Source organism: Mobula birostris, chromosome 12 (assembly GCF_030028105.1).
Source record: "Mobula birostris isolate sMobBir1 chromosome 12, sMobBir1.hap1, whole genome shotgun sequence".
In the NCBI taxonomy this organism is placed as follows: domain Eukaryota; kingdom Metazoa; phylum Chordata; class Chondrichthyes; order Myliobatiformes; family Myliobatidae; genus Mobula; species Mobula birostris.
The window spans coordinates 62,854,263-62,873,926 of record NC_092381.1 but is presented as its reverse complement, the minus strand read 5'-3'; the positions used below and the strand labels follow the sequence as shown (position 1 = coordinate 62,873,926).

The window sequence follows — 19,664 nt, the reverse complement described above, 5'->3', positions numbered from 1 at the left end:
ACTCCACAGTATATTGTTAGGAGATTAAAACTCCAGGTCAAAAATTGCATATGAGCCATATGATTCAATGCTGCACATTATCTTATTGAGATTTAATCAGAGAATTAAACATGACAACCCACTGTATTGCTGAAGAAGCACCATACTATCAGAAAAGATGTTAAGCCAAAGTTCTAGCTTCCCCTTTAGATGAATCTTCCCATGGTGTTTTTACAAGAAAGATAATCTTCCTAGTGTGCTAGCAACATTGATGTTATTATTGCATTAGTTGTTGTATTTATAACTGAGCAACAATGATTACTTTGGGACGTTCTGAGGGTCTTGTAAGATGCCATGTAATTGTAAGTGATGTTTTGTTCCTTTGAGCATAGCAAAGTTCAAAGTATATATATGTCACCATATACAACCCTGATATTCATTTTCTCGTGAGCATACTCAATAAATTGAATAACCATAATAGATTCAATAAAAGACCACACCAACAGGATGGCCAACCAGTGTGCCAAAAGGCAACAAACTGCAAATACAAAAAGAAAAATAAGTAAATAAAGAATAAATATCAAGAACATGAGATGAAGAGTCCATGAAAGTGAGCCCTTAGATTGTGGGAACAGTTCAGTGATGGGGGAAGGTGAAGTTGAATGAAGTTATTCCCTCTGATTCAGGACGCTGATGCTTGAGGGGTAATGCCTGTTCTTAAACCTGGCGGTGTGAGCGCACTGGCCTCCCCATATTCAAGAAAATCTTCAAAAGGTGGTGACTGAAGAAGGTGGCATCCATGATGAAAGACATGCCTTCTTTGATTACTATGGTCAAGGACGAGATGCAGGAGCTTGAAGATGTTCACTCAGCATTCTAGGAATAGTTTCTTCTGCTCTGCCATCAGGTTTTTGAAGACCTGAGACCTGAGGCTCCTGTACCTTCTTCCTGATGGTAGGAGTGAGAAAAAAGCTGGGCTGTTGGGGTACCTGATGATGGATGCTGCTTTCCTGCAACAATGCACAAAGGTGGGATGGGCTTTACTGTGAAGGACTGGGCTGTATCCACTACTTTTTGGAGGAGTTTCTATTTATGGACATTGGTATTTCATATGGAGCATAGAAGCAGTGCATTTGTCTTAAGTCTTAAAGATGCCCTACTCGGCTCTTTCTCTGTTTAACTTTCCTGTCTCATTTGTGTTAGGAATTTTAAGAGCAAGAAAGGAGTATTAGGCACAATATGACTGTATATATTGTAGATCCCAATGTCACCAAACTGCCATATTGGTTTTCTTTTGTGTAACCCTTTTTCTTTAGGATTCAATACACTTGTTTTTCTTGGTGATTAATTTCATTTGTTTGGGAAAAGTCACCATTGGCTTTCTTTATAATTCTGATGTCCTATATTTAATATCTATATTCCCTAATAACTGAGTCCTTTCTTATAAAAATTAAATGACATAATTTCAGCATTTCATTTCACATTGCATCACTTCTTCATTGTGAAATGTTACTAGTGGATGAGTAATTTTTACATAACATTCTAGTCTCACAAATATTTGTGCTATTATTTTTCTGCAGAAAGGCGAGAAGATGACACATGAAGAAGTTAAAATGATTATGGATGAAACTGATGTTAATAATGATGGAAAATTGGATTATAATGAGGTATTGAAATGTAACATTAAGCTGTTCTTACATTTATCATGCTTCTTATGGAAAATCCAGGAGAAGTGTGCTCTACATTTCTGGAAGGTATTTGATCAATTTTAGTGTCCTGGAACAATTGTAAAATATAGCTTCACCTTTTCTCCAATTTTGTCTCCTTGAAGCTTCTGAATTTATACTACCACACTTACCTCTTCTTTTAATTGTCTTTCTCAACTGAACATGTCCACTTACCTGTTGAGATTATGATTTTCCTGCTTTCCTTCTACAGACTCTGAATCTAATAATTCCACTTTTTCACAACTCTTTCCTTTTGAATTCAGTTTTTCCATTCTCCTCTAATTTGTCTGCTATCCAACCGTTTTGGGTATCAGCCCCTGTGTCTACTTTTTAACCATATTCATGGATAATCTTTTATCCATATCATCTCACATTCCTTAAATACCACAGAAGGTGCTGACAAGGTAAAAGGCCAAGCGTGCTCCTATCAGATCGTGGAGCAGACATGGAGGGCCAGCTCCTTCTGTTTCTTCAATGTTTATGGTATTTGCCATGATATTTTGCTTAAAGAAAATTTGCAGGAACACACAAATCCTTTTGCCAGAATTGCATTATGATGTGGGAAAGCCTATTGTCTGCTCTGATGGGACAGAAACTGAGGAAAACAGCGCATAATTAATGCTGTGCAGGGAATAGAAATGCCAAAGGAGAAAAGTTATGGGAGAGTGATGTATTTGCACGTGTGCATTGTCTAGTCCATATGGTAGAGTCTTCTCCATAATCATTTTGGACCTTCCTGCCATTGGACCAAGACTTCGCTTTGTTGAGATATGATAGCTAGTGTGCAGCAGCCATTGAATGTTAAAAGAAATCACTCAGGGGCATCTCCTGTTTCTCGGAACTGGAAGCAAGGCATATTGATCCTGAGAGACACCTAAAAGGATATTTATTGAAATTTCAAGCTTGAATTTATTTTTTTTGCCAATTATAATAAACGGCCACTGTAGTTCTGCATTAATTTTTATTTACGCACTAGTAAAAATCTTTGTTGCCAATTTTATCACAGTCATGTATTTTACCTCAAGAGTACAGGTTCTAAAATGCAGAGAGACTACTAGACTATTTATTTGTGCATGTTCATCAATATTGGGTGCTAGGAGAAAAACCTGGATTAATTAAATCATAAGAATCAGTGGATGACTTTGAATGTGCAGGAATTGTATATCGTCATTACCAATTTACTCATAGTTCATTATAGAACTATGAAAAAAGTGCATTTACCTGAAGTTTTTATAAACTGAAAATCCTGCTGCTGTCTGTAAGGAGTTTGTATGTTCTCCCTGTGACTGCATGGGTTTCCTTCAGGTGCTCCTGTTTCCTCCCACAGTACAAAGACATACTGGTCAGTAAGTTAATTGGTCATTGTAAATTGTCCTGTGATTACATTAGTGCTATATCTGGGGTTGCTGGGTGGTGCGGTTCAAATGGCTAGAAGGGGCTATTCCACGCTCTTTCTCAATAGTAAGTAATAAAATAATAATTTACCAAATACACATATGAAAGCACATTTCTCAGCAAAACCTAAGAATAATGCTCATGTCAGATCGTGGAGCAGACGTGGAAGGACCAAATGGCCAACTAAGAAATCAATAAAATCTTAAGAATTCTTGCTGAACATATAGTGGAATGTAGATGATTATTATTCAGCGTTTTGATATGAAAAAGTAGTTAATTGGTTGTAATTTTTTTCTGTTACCTGTAAGGCTGTGGCGTTATTTCTTTTTTCTTTCAAAGTTCCATAAATTAGAAATTTATTAACTAATGGCTAAGTTTGTTTTGTAATGTTTATATCATTTGTTAAATGATTGAAATTAAATGTAGGGTACACATTTTGCACATGCAGATAGAATATATATCCAAATAATTAGAAGGTAAAATACTCAGATAATTCCTGATTTCCCCCCCCCCCCCCAACAAACAGTATTACCTGCCAGGAATTCAAAATCACATTATCCCTTTATACCAAAGCACTTTAGTATGAGAAGTTACCCTTCCTTTAATTTAGTATAGAAAATAGTGCCATAGTTGTTGTAATATAAATATGATCGAATTTCTCCTGGTTAAGATAGAAACACCTCAAGGTAATGTTTCTCCAGAGAGAGCAGTGTTGTAAATAACAGCTATGGGAAACTCGTTTAACTAGGTCTGTAAAAGGTATCAGGATGATTAATCAATAATGACCAGAATTGAATTAGAATTGTTCAGTTACTGATGCTGTAGAATCCACTTTCCTGTACAGTATATGTAGTGTAAAATCTACAGAACAGCATGTTATAGGATTACTACTACCCGAAGCTATGTTGGAACATAATGGGATATTAGCATTGAACTGGATTTTATGATTTTAAAATAGTAGTGTGGCTATCTGTGTTCACCATTATTAAAGCAGGACCAGCTTCCTGTGTCTGCATGCATACAGATAATTGTGGAAATCAAGAAGTTATTGGTTTCCTTGTAGGATCTATGAATCAGAATTAGACGAATCGGAATTAGGTTTAATACCACTGGTGTATGTCATGAAATCTGTTGTTTTGAGGCAACAGTACATTACAATACATAATAAACTATAAATTACAATAAGAAATATATGCGTTTATTAAACCATATTAAGTAGTTCAAAAGGTGACACACTGAGTGTGTGTCTTCAGGCTCCTTTACCACCTCCCCGATGGCAACAATGAGAAGAGGGCATGTCCTGAGTGATGGGGGTCCTTCATGATGGATACCACTTTTTTGAGATACTGCCTTTTGAAGATGTCCTTGATGCTGGGGAGGCTAGTGCCCATGATGGAGCTGGCTGTAGCTCACAAATTTCTGCAGTTTCTTCCCGTCTTGTGTAGTGGGCCCTCCAAACCAGACAGTGATGCAGCCAGTTAAAATGGTACACCTGTAGAAATTTGTGAGAGCCTTTGGTGACATACCAAATCTTCTCAAAATTAACAATGAAATATGGCTGCTGTCGTGCCTTCTTTGTAATTGTATCAATATGCTGGACTCAGGATAGATCTTCAGAGATGTAGAAACCCAGAAACTTGAAAGAATAGTTGCTGGGGAAGTCCTAACAGTTTGCCTGAACGGCTAAGTCCAAGGTGGGGAATCATAAGCAAAGCAGGGAAAACTCCAAATCCCTCGTGCACCAATTCCTAAACAATCCTTTGTTTTAAAAAATGCAGTATCTTCATAAGGAGAAAACATTTCTCAACATAATACAACTTTTTTTCCCAAATGATTTGAAAACACACAAGAAATGAATCAGAATCAGGTTTAATATTACTGGCATATGTTGTGAAATTTGTTTTGTGGCAGCAGTACATTGTGTTGGCATTTCTCATTCTATATTGGTGATTCAACTACATAGTATGTTCATGAAATTGCAGTATTTGGTTACCCACTAGACATGCTAGGGAAGTTAAATATTTATTGACTTTTTCTTTTAAATATTTTGTAATAGATTATAAAACATAATTATGATCAAATTATAATTTGATTTTCCTCTTTCTTATTTTGCTTTGAATATGATTTGTCATTGAATTAACTATTCCAATTTGCCTTCAGTCATGCTGTTTATGATTTGTCAATTCTACACTGGGTGGTCATTTTGTTAGATGCAGGAGCGGCCTATGCTGTATGTGGTCTTATGCTGCTGTAGCCCATCCACTTTGAAGTTTAACATGTGCATTCAGAGATGCTGTCCTGCACACCTCTGTTGTAACAAGTGATTATTTGAGTTACTGTTGCCTTTCTGTAAGTTTGAAACAGTATGACCATTCTCCTCTGACCTCTTTAATTAATGGACTGTTTTTGTGTATAGAACTGCCACTTAATGGATTTTTTTTGTATTTTGCACCATTTTCTGTAATCTCTAGAGATTGTTTGCATGAAATCCCAGGAGATTAGTAGTTTATGAAATACTCAAACCACCCCATCTGGCACCAACAATCATTCACACCAAAGTCATTTAGGTTTCATTTATTCTTCCTTCTGATGTTTGGTCCAAACAACAAATGAACAAGTTGGCCATGTCTGCATGCTTCTATGCACGGAGTTGCTGCCACATGATTGGCTGATTAGATATTTACATTAATGAGCAGATGTACCCAATAAAGTGGCCACATAGCATATGTTCTGATTTGTTAAAGAGATACCATTACTTACCATGATGTAGAGATACTAGATCCCTTGCCAATACCTCTAGAAAGTCTGAACAAGGATTAAAAAAACAGCTGATTCTCTTTACTTTGCCTTTGACTGCAAATCTGAAGTATTATATTCAGGTACCTTAATGTCTACTTTTATTGAAATTAATGTACTGATGATTCAAAATTGACTTGTATAAGCCAAGTGGATTTGTCTGTGGTTTTATTTTAATATAGATTTTGATTATATTTGGTCTTTGCTGAGAGATAGAGAGAAAACAAGTGACCTGAATTGCTGGCACCTCTCAGTGTCATTTACAATTGTACATTAGAGAAAGTTATTATGCAACTAGTCTAGTAATAGGGTAAGTTTAATTTGAGGCTTAGAAGCCATCTTTTTTGGCCAATTGGTTAAGATTGATAGTCCCACTCTAAAGTACTTGTCATGCCCCTGTGTATTTTTCCTCTTCCTTCAGCTGTATACACAAATTTGAACTTAAATGTGTTATTACTGGCATTTATTAAATGGGATTTAAACAGATCTAGCATTTGAAGACATATTTGTAGTAATTGCTGTTCAGCTGTGATAAATTGTACTTCAGTCATGTGCTTGTTAATCATTTTTAGTTCCTTGTTAAACAAAGTCACAATTTTGAAATACTCGTTCATTTTCAAATCTCCCTGTGCTCATCCTGCTCTATTTCTGTAATTTCATCTAGACTTGTAACCCTTCAAGCTATCTGTGCTCCTTTAATTACAACCTCTTGTTTATCCCCAAATTTCATAACTTGCCATTGGCAGCTGTGCCTTCAGCTGCCATGGTCCTAAGCTCTGGAATTCACTGCCAAAACGTCTTGGCCTCTCTATCTCTCTTTCTTTCTTAAGGACATCCCATACAATCTACCACTTTGACTGAACTTTTCACCTGCCAAATAACATTATGAGTGGTTCACATCAAATGACTTAAGAAATATTGCTTTGTTAAATATGCCATGAAATGTAAATTGTTGCAAAAACACGTGATAAAATCTCAAAAGTTAAGTTTAAGGTCAAGTTTTAATTACCTTTTTCATAATAACATTGCAATCCTCTGAATTGTCTAAAGGAGATTGACCATTCTGGGATGTGCTTTGAAGGTACGATTTGGACATAATCTGTTATTTTTGGTCCCAGACAAGAAATTACATCACTTGCACATGTATAGCTGCATCTTCCAGCTTTTATTGATAGCCATTGAAATATTTGATTCTTACTCTCCTTATAATTTTAAAAGTTATAAACATTCAGTTTGTGCTGCAATCTATGCACTTTCAAATGCTCATTTGCTGTCACTTCACTTACAAATGATTTTCTTTCTCTCTAACCTCTTATGTTTAATCTTGTTAATCTTTTCCTCTTGTGACCTTGACTAACTTCTATAAAATTTAGCAATTTACATTTAATTAGGGAGCCTGAACCTGTATTATGAATTCAGAATAGCAAGTTTTCATATCAATAGAAAACTCAGTATCTAAAACACCTGAAAAGAAAAAGATTTTGTAATTTTAACTCCTGCAAGTATATGAAGGAGTAGATATTCTTTTCCATTTTTAATTTACTGGAAAATGTTCATAATGCTGATTGTGCAAACACAGTACTGATTTATATTGCACCTCTACAGTTTTGTAGATTATTTCTGACAACAATTGAAACAAGTCAAAAGAATGCAGTAGCAAGGTTAGATGCTAATGCAAAGATGAAACAACAGCAATTTGGAAACTTGACGTCACTTGAATTTTCATCCTTACCTTCAACAAAATCACTGCAGGGAGCTTCTCAAGATCAAGAAACTGAAACAATTCCCAGAAAAGGTAATATAGCCACAACATTTATTTTATATAATATGCCACATTTTGAATAGACGGCTGTATTTTTAAAAAATAGAATCGGTACTTTAAAAATTTGTTACTTTATATTACAAGTTTTGATAATGCCACGATAAATAATATAACCCACAGAACTGCAATAAATACCAGAATGCACCTGTATTAAACTTAAACTAAACTGCAATATACTGCAGTTTCATTAAAATATTGAATCCTATGATAGGGAAATATTTTGTTGAATAGGTTTAATTGGATAACCTTTGTGGTTGTGAAATGGCGATTCATAGTTTAATTATAGGTTTCTTAAAATGTCACTTCCAAAATATTGCAATTATATTGATATCCAAGTTAAAACAAAGGTTCTGACATTTATGTTAATTATTTGGTAGGAGGTACAGATATGAAAGGAAAAATGGCAGTTAACTCTTGAAGTTATTTTGGTGTTTTGAGAATGGATGCAAGTATATCCAAAATGAACATTTTTTTTTCTGATCAGAGATATAGGAAATGTACCTTTGAGTGGAATTACAATAGTTGGTTAAAAGATTGTATTTGTAATATACGTAGCTATGCCTTTTATGTTGTTCCAAGTTCTGTGATTCTTAAAATATAAATGTAAATATAGATTCTCATTGTATTCACAATTCTATTACAGGTGATGCTAGACTTTCATCAAGACCCTCAACTGCCCGAAGTCGAAGGACATCTGTTTCTTCTACATTTAACATGGGAGCTATTACTACAAAGAGTCTTAAATTAGCAGAGCCCAAAACAATAAAGGTAATTTTCATATCTGTGAAATCTGTTCTTTTATAGTTAAAAGTAAAAATTGCAGATAATGGTAATTGTGTGTAAATAAAAATAATGCCTCAGAAATACATACTCAGTTTGTATGTTTGTGAAACAAATAGTAATGTTTTGTTTGAGATCCAAATTCAGCATTGCACATATTATTTGTATCTTTAGCTATATGTATAAGGTCTAGTAAGGTGATAATAGAGCTTCAGAAAAATTTCTATAGATAAAATTGTGTTGAATAAAGGGAATGAAAATTTTCACTATTTAAACTATTCTGAAAATATTGCATTATTACTTCATGTAATTCTCAGCAAAATATAGTATGATTATATAAATGTTACCTATCTACAGGTTTGTCAGTCCATACTAAAAATAATAGCTCAACATAATTAATGTTATTTACACCATTGGCTCTATTGAAAGAAGCACAGAAATGACATGATATCCCTCAGGACATTATATCCTATATTTCTCAAGCTACTGTGGTGACATTATTGATTACTGGTTACTCTGACATGGAATTTTGTGCATTTCTTATATCAAAATGGAATGGACATAATTTTCTCCTATTGTGGGAATTCTGTGAATTTTGAAAATACTCTGAAAAAATAAATCACATTTAATTGCAAAGTAAAGCAAAAATCTACAAATGTTGAAAATCTGAAATAAAAAAAGGCAAAATCCTGGAAGTATGTAGTGAGGCAGTCATGAAATGGTATTTATTTGCTAACATTTCCCTACTTTTTCCCCTCAATACATCAAGCTCACTCAATGCTACAGTGCTGGCTGACCTTGGGTACCTTACCTAAGTGCCATTCTTCAAAATAAGCCCAGATAGTGTGTGGTGATATGCTGTCTGACTGACTTTAACAGGTGGTGTAGCTGAGCCTTATTTTCTGGAGTTAATTTTCAATGTCATGAATCACTTCACTCTTGTGTGAAGCTGTTGCTATTCTTTGCATGTCAGTATTGAAAGAGTTGATATTGCACCTCCAGTTGACAAAATCACAAAGCTGATAAAAGAATATAAAAGTTATTTGTCTGTAAAGATTCATAGATTTGAGAATGCCCCAGTGCAGTAAACCATCTTGGTTCACTTTATGATATACTCAACATTTATTCTGGTGATCATTTTAACTTCCTGGTGTGGTGCTACGGTCTTAGAATTTTACAAATCTAAACATGGAAAAAAAAATTAGCTTTCCACCAAAGCCAAGTGGGATTAGGCAGTGCTTATTAACCTATGGAGTTAAATGAATGAAGAAATGTTTAGGAAAAAAGGTTTAAGAACTTGTTCATTTCACTAAGTGATGTGATTATGACCTATTTTAACTTGCAGGCCCAGATTCTGTCCCAGATCTGTGCTGTGTCAGAGATTTAATCGAAGATGATGTTAGATTGATTTTTTTTCTTCTGGGTGAGGAGAAGCTGGTTTGGGTTTTGTGGTCAGTAGCCAAGTGGCACTGCTTGACATTGACCTTATAAAAAGCAACCTTGAAATTTTCAGAAGATTTTTTTCCTAATGCCTTTGTCAAGCATCAACAATGGAAGATTTAAAAAGCTCCTAAGAAGAGATTTTTTTGTGTAATATCAAAACAAACAGTTTCTATGAATATATAAACAGGAAGAAGGTGGCTAAAGTAGTTGTGTATCTCTGGTAATTTATCTTATTATTGTGTCATAAATCAAAATACAATGAAAAGCTGATATTTGCATGCCGTCTGACAGTTCATTCCATACATAAGTAGGTCAAGGTAGCATAAAAGATTACTGAATATAGAAACAGGTGTGGCCTCCTATATACCAGTGAGACACGATAGAGTTTGGGAGACCGCTTCACCAAGCATCTACACTCTGTCTGCTAGAAAACGCGGGAGCTCCCAGTGGCTGCCCATTTTAATTCCACTTTCCATTCCCGTTTTGACATGTCAGTCCTTGACCACCTCTACTATTGCAATGAGGCCACACTCAGGTTGGAGGAGTAACACCTTATATTCCGTCTGGGTAGCCTCCAACCTAATGGCATGAACATCGATTTCTCGAACTTCCGGTAATTTCCCTCCCCCTCCCCGCACCACTATTCCTCATTTCCATTTACTTCTCACCTTATCTCCTTACCTGCCTATCACCTTCCTCTGGTGCTTCTCCCCCTTTCTTCCGTGGCCTTCTGTCCTCTGCTATCAGCAGGCTAGGCAGCATCTATGGAAAAGAGTACAGCTGACGTTTCGGGCTGAGACTCTTCATCAGGATTGGGAAAAAAAGATGAGTCAGTGTAAAAAAGGGGGTGGGGTCCAATCAACTTCCCCAGCTCTTTACTTCTCCTTTCTCCCTCCTTCCTGGTTTCACCTATCACCCTGTGGTTCTTCCTTCCCTCCCCCACTTTCTTACTCTGACTCCTCATCTCTTTTTTGTCCAATCCTGATGAAGGGTCTCAGCCTGAAATGTCAACTGTACTCTTTTCCTTAGATGCTGCCTAGCCTGCTGAGATCCTTCAGCATTTTGTGTGTGTTGCTTGCAGAATATAGTATTACTGTTTCAGGGAAAGTATACTGAGGTTAGATAAATAAAGTGCAAGAGCCATGACAATGTAGATTGAGAGATCAAGAATTTATTTTGTTGAGAGATCTGATTAGTAGTCATAACAGTGAAATGGAAACTGCCTTTGAACCTGGTGGTGCATGTTCTTAAGCTTCTGTACCTTCTGCTTGATGGGAAGGGGAAGAGAGAGACTGACCGGAGTGGGAGGGCTCCTTGATTATGTTGCCTGTTTTCCTGAGGCAGCAAGAATTGTATAGACAGAGTTAATGGAGGGAAAGCTAGTTATTGTAATAGTTGTGAATGCATCCCAGTCTTTCTTTAGTTTCCTATGGTCTTAGGCAGCGCAGTTTCCATACTAAAACGGGTTGCATCCAGATAGGATACTTTCTGTGGTGCATCTATAAAAACTATTGAGGATTACTGGGGCCATTCCAAAGGCTAATGGATTAATAACAGGAAAAAGGAAGAGGCAGCAAAGTTAAATCAATGTCTTGCATGTGTCAACACCATGGAAGACAACTTCCATCCTCCCAAGATAGTACATAGGTTAATTTCAAATACAGAAGAACTGATAGAAATCCCAATCCCAAGGGATAAAGGCAGAAAAATCACCGGAACCCAATGGCCTGCTCCCAAGCATTCTAAAGAGGTGGGTTCATTGATAGTGGACCTATCAGTTGAAAATTCACTAAATTCTAGGTGATTACATTGGATAATAACCATTGTAACTCCATTGCAGTAGGGAGCAAAACAAAAAGCAGAGAATTATGGGCCAACACGAGGGAATCTGCAGATGCTGGAATTTCAAGCAACACGCAGCACACATAAAAGTTGCTGGTGAGCACAGCAGACCAGGCAGCATCTCTAGGAAGAGGTACAGTCGACGTTTTGGGCCGAGACCCTTCGTCAGGACTAATTGAAAGAAGAGCTAGTAAGAGATTATGGGCCAGTTAATTTTACAAGATGGCTGACTCAATAATCAAACAGGAAATAACCTTTTAAGAAAGCTGAAGATAATTAAATCTGGTCAGCATGATTTTATGGAAGTTTTTTAATGTTCTTTTGGGATCTTTATTGTCTAAAAATAATGCCATTATCAAGCAAGAACAACAGCCAATTATGTGCAAAAGATTCTTGGACAAATCAAGATGTAAATACTGTTGTTGCAAAGATAAAAGACTGGGACATATGTGATATTAAGGTAAAAGGCTACAATATAAACAATGAAAATCTGCAGATGCTGGAAATCTGAGCAACACATACAAAATGCTAGAGGCAGGCCATGTAGTATCTATAGAAAAAAATGACAGTCGACGTTGCAGTCCTGCAGAAGGATTTCGGCCCGAAACTTTGATTGTACTTTTTTCCATAAATACTGCCTGGCCTGTTGAGGTTCACCAGCATTTTGTGTGTGAGGCTCAAATATAAACTTAACACATTGAGTTAATTTTAATTTTGATTTGATTATCTGAATGAATGACTGTTGTTTACTTTTGAAGGGCCATGAAGATTGTACATCTGCTCTCACCCCATCTTCCTGCCACCCTACCAGGGAAAGAGTTCCTCACACCCTCACCTTCCACCCCACCAGCCTCTGCGTCCAGCACATAATTCTGCACAACTTGCACCATCTTCAACGGAACCCCACCACCAAGCACATCTTTCCCTCACTTGGCACTTTCTGTTTCTGCAGGGATCGCTCCTTATGCGACTTCCTTGTCCATTCGTCCCTCCCCACTGACCTCCCTTCCTGACACTTAGCCTTGCAAGCGGAACAAGTGCTACACTTGCCTCTACATCTCCTCCGTCACTACCATTCAGGGCTCCAAACCGTCCTTCCAGACGAGGCGACACTTCACCTGTGAGTCTGTTGGGGTCGTATACTGTGTTCTGGTGCTTCCAGTGTGGCCTTCTGTATATCGGTGAGACTCGAGGTAGATTGGGAGACTACTTCACCAAGCACCTACGCTCCGTCCAGCAGGAAAAAAGGGATCTCCCAGTGGCTACCCATTTTAATTCATACTTCTCATTCCCATTCCGATATGTCTATCCATGCCCTCCTCTACTGTCGCGATGAGGCCACATTCAGGTTGGAGGAACAACACCTTTATATTTCATCTGGGTAGCCTCTAACTTGATGGCATGAACATCGATTTCTTGAACTTGCGGTAATGCCTCTCCTTTTCACCATTCCTCATCTCCTCCATTTCTTACCTTCTCTCCTTGCCTGCCCATCGCCTCCCTCTGATATCCTTCCACCCTTTTTTTTTCTCCGATGGCTTTCTGTCCTCTCCTATTAGTTCAGTTTGAAAATGAGAAAAGGGTGCAGAGATTTTAAATGTAATAGCAGCTATTCTTTAGTTCTTTACTTCACCCTTCCCTGTCCCAGTTTCTCCTATCATCTTGTGCTTCTTCCTCCCATCTCCCCACCTTTTAACTCTACTCCTTGTCTTTTTTTCTCTAGCCCAACACATCAACTATACTCTTTTCCATAGATGCTGCCTGGCCTTGCTGAGATCCCCCAGCATTTTGTGTGTGGCTTGGATTTCCAGCATCTGCGGATTTCCCTGTGTTTATTAAATAGCTTGATACACATTTAATAAGGTGTAGCATTTTCCATTTTGTTTTAACAGTGAGGGTGATTCTTAAATATCTCACTTCTTATCAGTTGTAACACACAGACAAAATGCTTTAGGAGCTCAGCAGGTCAGGTAGAATTTGTGAAGGGAAATAAATAGTCAATATTTATTTCCCTCCTGATAAAGGGACTTGGCCCGAAGCATCGACTATTTATATCCCTTCATAGGTGCTACCTGACCACTGAGTTACTCCAGTGTTTTGTGTGTTCCTCAAGATTTCTAGCATCTACAGAATTTACTGTGACTTTTTATCAGTTCACTGATTACATCAGCGATCTCTGCAAAGGGTTCCTATGTTTAAAACTGCATGCTATCATGTCATCTTTTGAGGACAAAAATCAGAATATCCAAATGTAAATAAAAACTTAATCTGTTTTATACAGTTAAATCTTATTTATCGACTGATGGGCATGTGATAGAATACAAAAGTGTGATCAGAATAAAGGGATGAGAAAGTAATTTTGTAAGTTTTTGGGAATATTGAATTGACTTTGTTACTTATATCCTTCATATACATGAGGAGTAAAAATCTTTATGTTATGTCTCTGTTCAAATGTGCAATTATAGTAATAAAAATATTATGTACAACAGGATAGTCAATATAACATAGAAATACAATTGCATCAGTATGAATTAAGCAGTTTGATGGCCTGGTGGAAGCAGCTGTCCTGGAGCCTGTTGGTCCTGGCTGTTATGCTGCAGTACCGTTTCGTGGATGGTAGCAGCTGGAACAGGTCGTGGTTGGGATGTCTTGGGTCTCCAATGATCTTTTGGAACCTTTTTACACACCTGTCTTTGTAAATGTCCTGACTAGTGGAAAGTTCACATCTACAGATGCACTGGGCTGACCACACCACTCTCAGCAGAACCCTGCGATTGAGGGAAGTGCAGTTCCCATAATAGGCAGTGATGCAGCCTGTCAGGATGCTCTCAATCGTGCCCCTATAGAAAGTTCTGAGAATCTGCGGGGCCATACCAAACTCCTTCAACTATCTGAGGTGAAAGAGGCGCTGTGTGCCTTTATCACCACATAGCTGGTATGTACAGACCACCTGAGATCCTCAGTGATGTAGCTGAGGAACTTAAAACTGTTCACTTTCTCAGCCCCAGATCCATTGATGTCTATAGGGGTTAGCCTGTCTCCATTCCTCCTGTAGTCCACAACCAGCTCCTTTGTTTTCGTGACGTTGAGGGAGAGGTTGTTTTCTTGACACCACTGTGTCAGGGTGATGACTTCCTCTCTGTAGGCTGCCTCATTATTACTTGAGATTAGGTCAAACAGTGTAGTGTTGTCAGCACATTTAATTAGCAGATTGATGCTGTGGGTGTCGACAAAGTCATGGGTACATAGAGAGTAAAGGAGAGGGCTTAGTATACAGCCCTGAGGAGCACCTGTGCTGAGGGGCAGAGGTGAGGGAGCCCACTCTTACCACCTGCTGGCGATCGGACAGGAAGTCCAGGATCCAGCTACACAAGGCAGGGTGAAGGCTGAGGTCTCTGAGCTTCTTGTCAAGCCTGGAGGGAATTATGGCGTTGAATGCTGAACTGAAGTCCAAGAGCAGCATTCTCACATATGCATCCCTCTTCTCCAGATGTGTAAGAATGGTGTGTGGAGCTGTGGCTATTGTGTTGTCTGTTGATCAGTTGAGTCAGTAAGCGAATTGTAGGGGGTCCAGTGTGGGTGGCAGCAAGCTGCAGATGTAGTTCTTGACCAGCCTCTCAAAGCATTTACTTATTATTGAGGTAAGTGACTTCTGCGGGTCAATTGATGAAGTATTTATTTAAACTGTTCTGCATCTGTTTGTTCAGTTTGAATTTTTATATCTAATTTGAGCATCTGCCAATTATAGCAGTGTCCGATTTTGTAGGTTTAATAATTTTGAATTTTGCCTTATGTTACACTATGTGAACAAAAAATATAGAGAAGAAATACTGACTGTTGTTTGCTTCAAAACTAGAAGCAACCTCTTTCAATTTCCGTTCCTAAGGGGTAAAGATAACATGATATTGACTTTGTAAAGTCAATATTTGTGTAGTGTTAATGTTGATTTTTTTTTGTTTTCTTTCCTCCTTTCATCTCTTAACTTTGGTTATATCTTCCTTTCAACATCCAATACAATAACAGTTGTAAATGCTTGGAGAGAAAATTGGAAAATGCTGCTGCTCTGGTTGTGAATGAGAGCCTGGAGACCTTCTGTAAAAATTGTGCATTGATGATTTTTGTGCTGCAGTGTGGAGAAACAACAGAGCCACATCCCACTTGACACCTTTTCCCCCATACCTATCAACCCCAAAACACAAAGGCAGCATAAATATATGATGAAATAGAAAAGACGTCATGCCTTTCTATATTAGATGTCTGAATGCAGGGTCTCAATGGGACCGTATGTCACATACTCCCTCCAAGTAATTATACCCCTTAGGCTCTTTTGAAGATAATTCCACCCCATTAATAGCTTCCACCAAAAAAAAGACATCTGATGCAAGAAAGGCCCTGGTGTTATTTTATTTTGAAATCATGTTTTGTTTAACAATATGGTAGAATGTTGTAAATTTATTGCAGAATACATTGGAGTTTGTTAAAAGGATTGCATGTTAATTTCTTATGAATTACCTGGTCAGTTAAACATTTTTGGGAAGAACAGAAATAGTTATGCACCACAGAAGCAGGAATATTCCTTTCTTGAGTTTATGCAATCCTATTCCCATTTACCCTTGTTAAGCAAAGATTAGTTAAAATGACACAGCATTTGTAGATGCTTCTAGCTGGGGGTGACAAACTCCTTTAAAAATGAACATCTTAGCACAATAGCAAAGTGAGATATATTTTTTTTAAAAATAGCTGCAACTACATTTAAAATCTGTGCATCCTTTTCTCATTTTCAAACTGAGCTGAATATTACGCCTGGGGCATAGGGATGTTATAATGTATTACAGCCCAGCCTCTGTCTGCTCTTTGTGATCAGTAGGTCTGTCTTGTTTTTAATCTTTTGTCCCTGATACAGAAATTTTTAAAATACAAAAGACGTTCATAATATATCGATCTTACAAGATATTATCTGTTCAGCAGAGTTAAAACAGATTACATTTTACTTGTAAATTATGATGAAAGTTGTGTGGTGACTTCATCAATCACACCTCATTGCTGTTAACTGTGTGGAGAATTTCACATGGCTGATGCACTGTTGCAGGAATTCTTACACAGGTGATCAGAAAGAAAGATTTTGGCTTGGGTATCCTGATACTAATCAGATTTTTCTATTACTTGGTTATATTGTTGTCCCAAGTGGTTTGTTTATCTTCAAATTAATTTGGGTTCTAAGTAGTTCAAGGCTTAATGCATTTCCTGGCCATTTAGACTAGGGACTATGGATTCAATTCCAGTTGATGCTGAATGAACGAGTCTCATCAGTAATAACCCTATATGTAATCCAGAATTTCTGGGCTAGAGAAGTAAAATAAAATCCAGTGTCCAAAAGTTCATTGGTTTTCCAGTGACCCCTGCTGGAAGAAGTATCTGCACATACTGTGAAGTCTTTCACCTTTGAACAAGCTGGAAGTATTCTCTATTTTGGTGTTAAATGAGGTATCTCAGGGTCCATGGTATCTGGTATATCTCTGTATTAAAAAATAAGAGTCAAGCCCACAGATAAACAGATATTTTAAATCACTCCACTGGATTTTATGATATTATAATCTTTTGATTTGAATGCTTAGTTTAAAAGAAAGGTAAGAGTCCACGTAAATTTTCGCTATGCACATGTGAAATGAAAGAAAACAGATTAAGAACGTATTTGTTTTGCCATGATATTAATGAACTAAATTGCAAATGTTGACTTTAATTATCTGGCAAATTCTTCTCCAGGTTGGTATGCAAATTTTAAAGAGACCAAGTTTAAAAAGTAATTGTTAGAAGCTTTAAGATGAAATGTCATTCATCAAGGAAGTACTACCTTCCTAGAACGTCTATTAAACCTGTGAAAGATTCTATGTGTTTCTAGAAGTCAAGAGTTAAAGGATGTGATTAACAAGTCAAGCAATAAGATTGAAATCAACAATGAAATGGTAGAGTTGCTTTACCAATATTGTAACTTTTTATATCTTGCACTATATGGCTGCCACAAAACAACAAATTTCTTGATGTATGTCAGTGATAATAAATCTAATTCTGATTCTGAACTCACTTTTGAATGTTGCAGTTGAATCTGCTTCCACTACTACCCTGATAGTGCATTGTTGATGTTACCTGTAAAATGACCCATGAGACCTACAAGGTCAGAGCAGCTTTTTCAGGACATTGCATTAAAATCATTATCTTTCAGTGGAAAGAACCCGGAGCTGGATTTCATTTGACTTGACCAAGCTTCCTGTTTATTCATGTTGGCCGGTTCGAATTATTATAGGCTGACCTCATGAACACTCTGCACATTAGTTTAGCAATAAATGAAGCTTTAGGCAAGAGGGTTTAAGGAGTGTAGTCTTTTGATCCTATCCCTGGAATACCATGATAACTTGATGTAGATTCATCTCTGGTCAAAGCCAGAACTGTAATATAAAAGTTTACCAAAGGAAAATTTTAAAATAAAATTAATTAAAATACAAAGAAGTAATTAAAATATTAAAATAACTAAAGAAAAAATTCTCCTAATTTCATGACTGGGCACCTGCATTTGAATATGAACTCTAGCCTTACACAGGCATATGATTGGACAGGAGTGTTCCCTAGCAAGACCTATTCAGTTGCTGGAAAGTGAGTGGGATAAGTCTCAAACTTAATTATTCAGTTGTATTCGTGTGGGATTCTGAAACTTAGAGATTTAAACATCCCCAGGTCATGACTCCAGTCAGAAGAATGTGTGTCTGAAAATCTAAGTGGCTAGAGCGCCACCTGGTGCATTATGAGAAACAGAATGTCAGTGGAATGCTTTGTGAAATTTTAAGTGAAAGTAAATAAATACAACAATTTTTTCAACTCACATTTCTTGATGCATGCATAGAAGTCATAGCTTAACAAAATGGAAAACTGCGATACAAACCCCTCCTCCCAACCCTTGCAATCTGGGGTTGGGGGGGCGGGGGGTCACCTGCAGATTACGGTGCTGTCCACTTATCCATTTGAAGAATTATTGATCTTCCAGGACTGGGGATTGGAAGATACTGACACTCTTTCCTCAATCTGGAATGGACAACAAAATGAAAAATATCACTGCGTACTATGAAGCACAACAAATTATTTTAAATGAGTTCAGCCAAACAAAACAGATTGCTTTTTTAAACATTTTGCATATTGTTATCTCGTAGGAAAAAAATCACAGAACAAACCTAGTATAAGCTTCTAAGCCAAGTTCTGCCAGTTTACTTAGAACTTCCACTGTTCTTTGTTCATTTTTGTTTTATAAGGGGGCCACACATGCATTGATAAGGTGTTACTTGCATGGATGGTACTGAGTGATGGATTAATTATGACTGTTGAAAATGCCTTAGCAGGAAATAAACCAGGTAATCATAGGTATGAACACCTCAGACTTGTTCAGTACTGTCTCACATGAAAAGAAGTAGGCAAGGCTTTCAAGATTCATGCCTTAACAGAGCTGTTATATTTTGTGTGGCAAAGAAAATAATCTGAAAAAAAATTTTGAAAGAGTCAGTGGAATGCTATTAAGTAGTTGGGGGCAACCATTTTAGCAACATTATATAAAGAGAGCAAACAGAAGTGTGATGGCAGGTTAGAGAATACAGCATATTGAAATGATTACTGTCCAGCATTTAGGTGAGCTTTCATTCTGAGTAAATTATTATTTTGGGCTCCAGTTTAGTACTGCTCATTCTGTGACCAAGGGACTATGAAATTATTTTCTTCACTCGATGCAACCTGTTCCCAAAGTGAATTTATTATTAATGCTTCTGAAGATGTTTCTCTTTATTGAGTCTTTTAAGTTGCCTGGAATAATCCATGTTATTCGTGTTTTTTTTTTCTTAATG

The 19,664-nt window shown here is 37.1% G+C and overlaps 1 protein-coding gene across 6 annotated transcripts in view; it reads left to right on the top strand.

The window, feature by feature from the left end:
* The window catches only part of efcab7 (EF-hand calcium binding domain 7), a 64,178-nt gene that overhangs the window by 6,029 nt on the left and 38,485 nt on the right, over nt 1-19,664 (top strand). For all 6 annotated transcript variants that reach the window (XM_072273902.1, XM_072273901.1, XM_072273898.1 and 3 more), the window contains exons 4-6: nt 1,560-1,646; nt 7,503-7,692; nt 8,363-8,487. In XM_072273902.1, the coding sequence (XP_072130003.1) occupies nt 1,560-1,646; nt 7,503-7,692; nt 8,363-8,487 (402 nt within the window). The remainder of the gene's footprint in view (nt 1-1,559; nt 1,647-7,502; nt 7,693-8,362; nt 8,488-19,664) is intronic.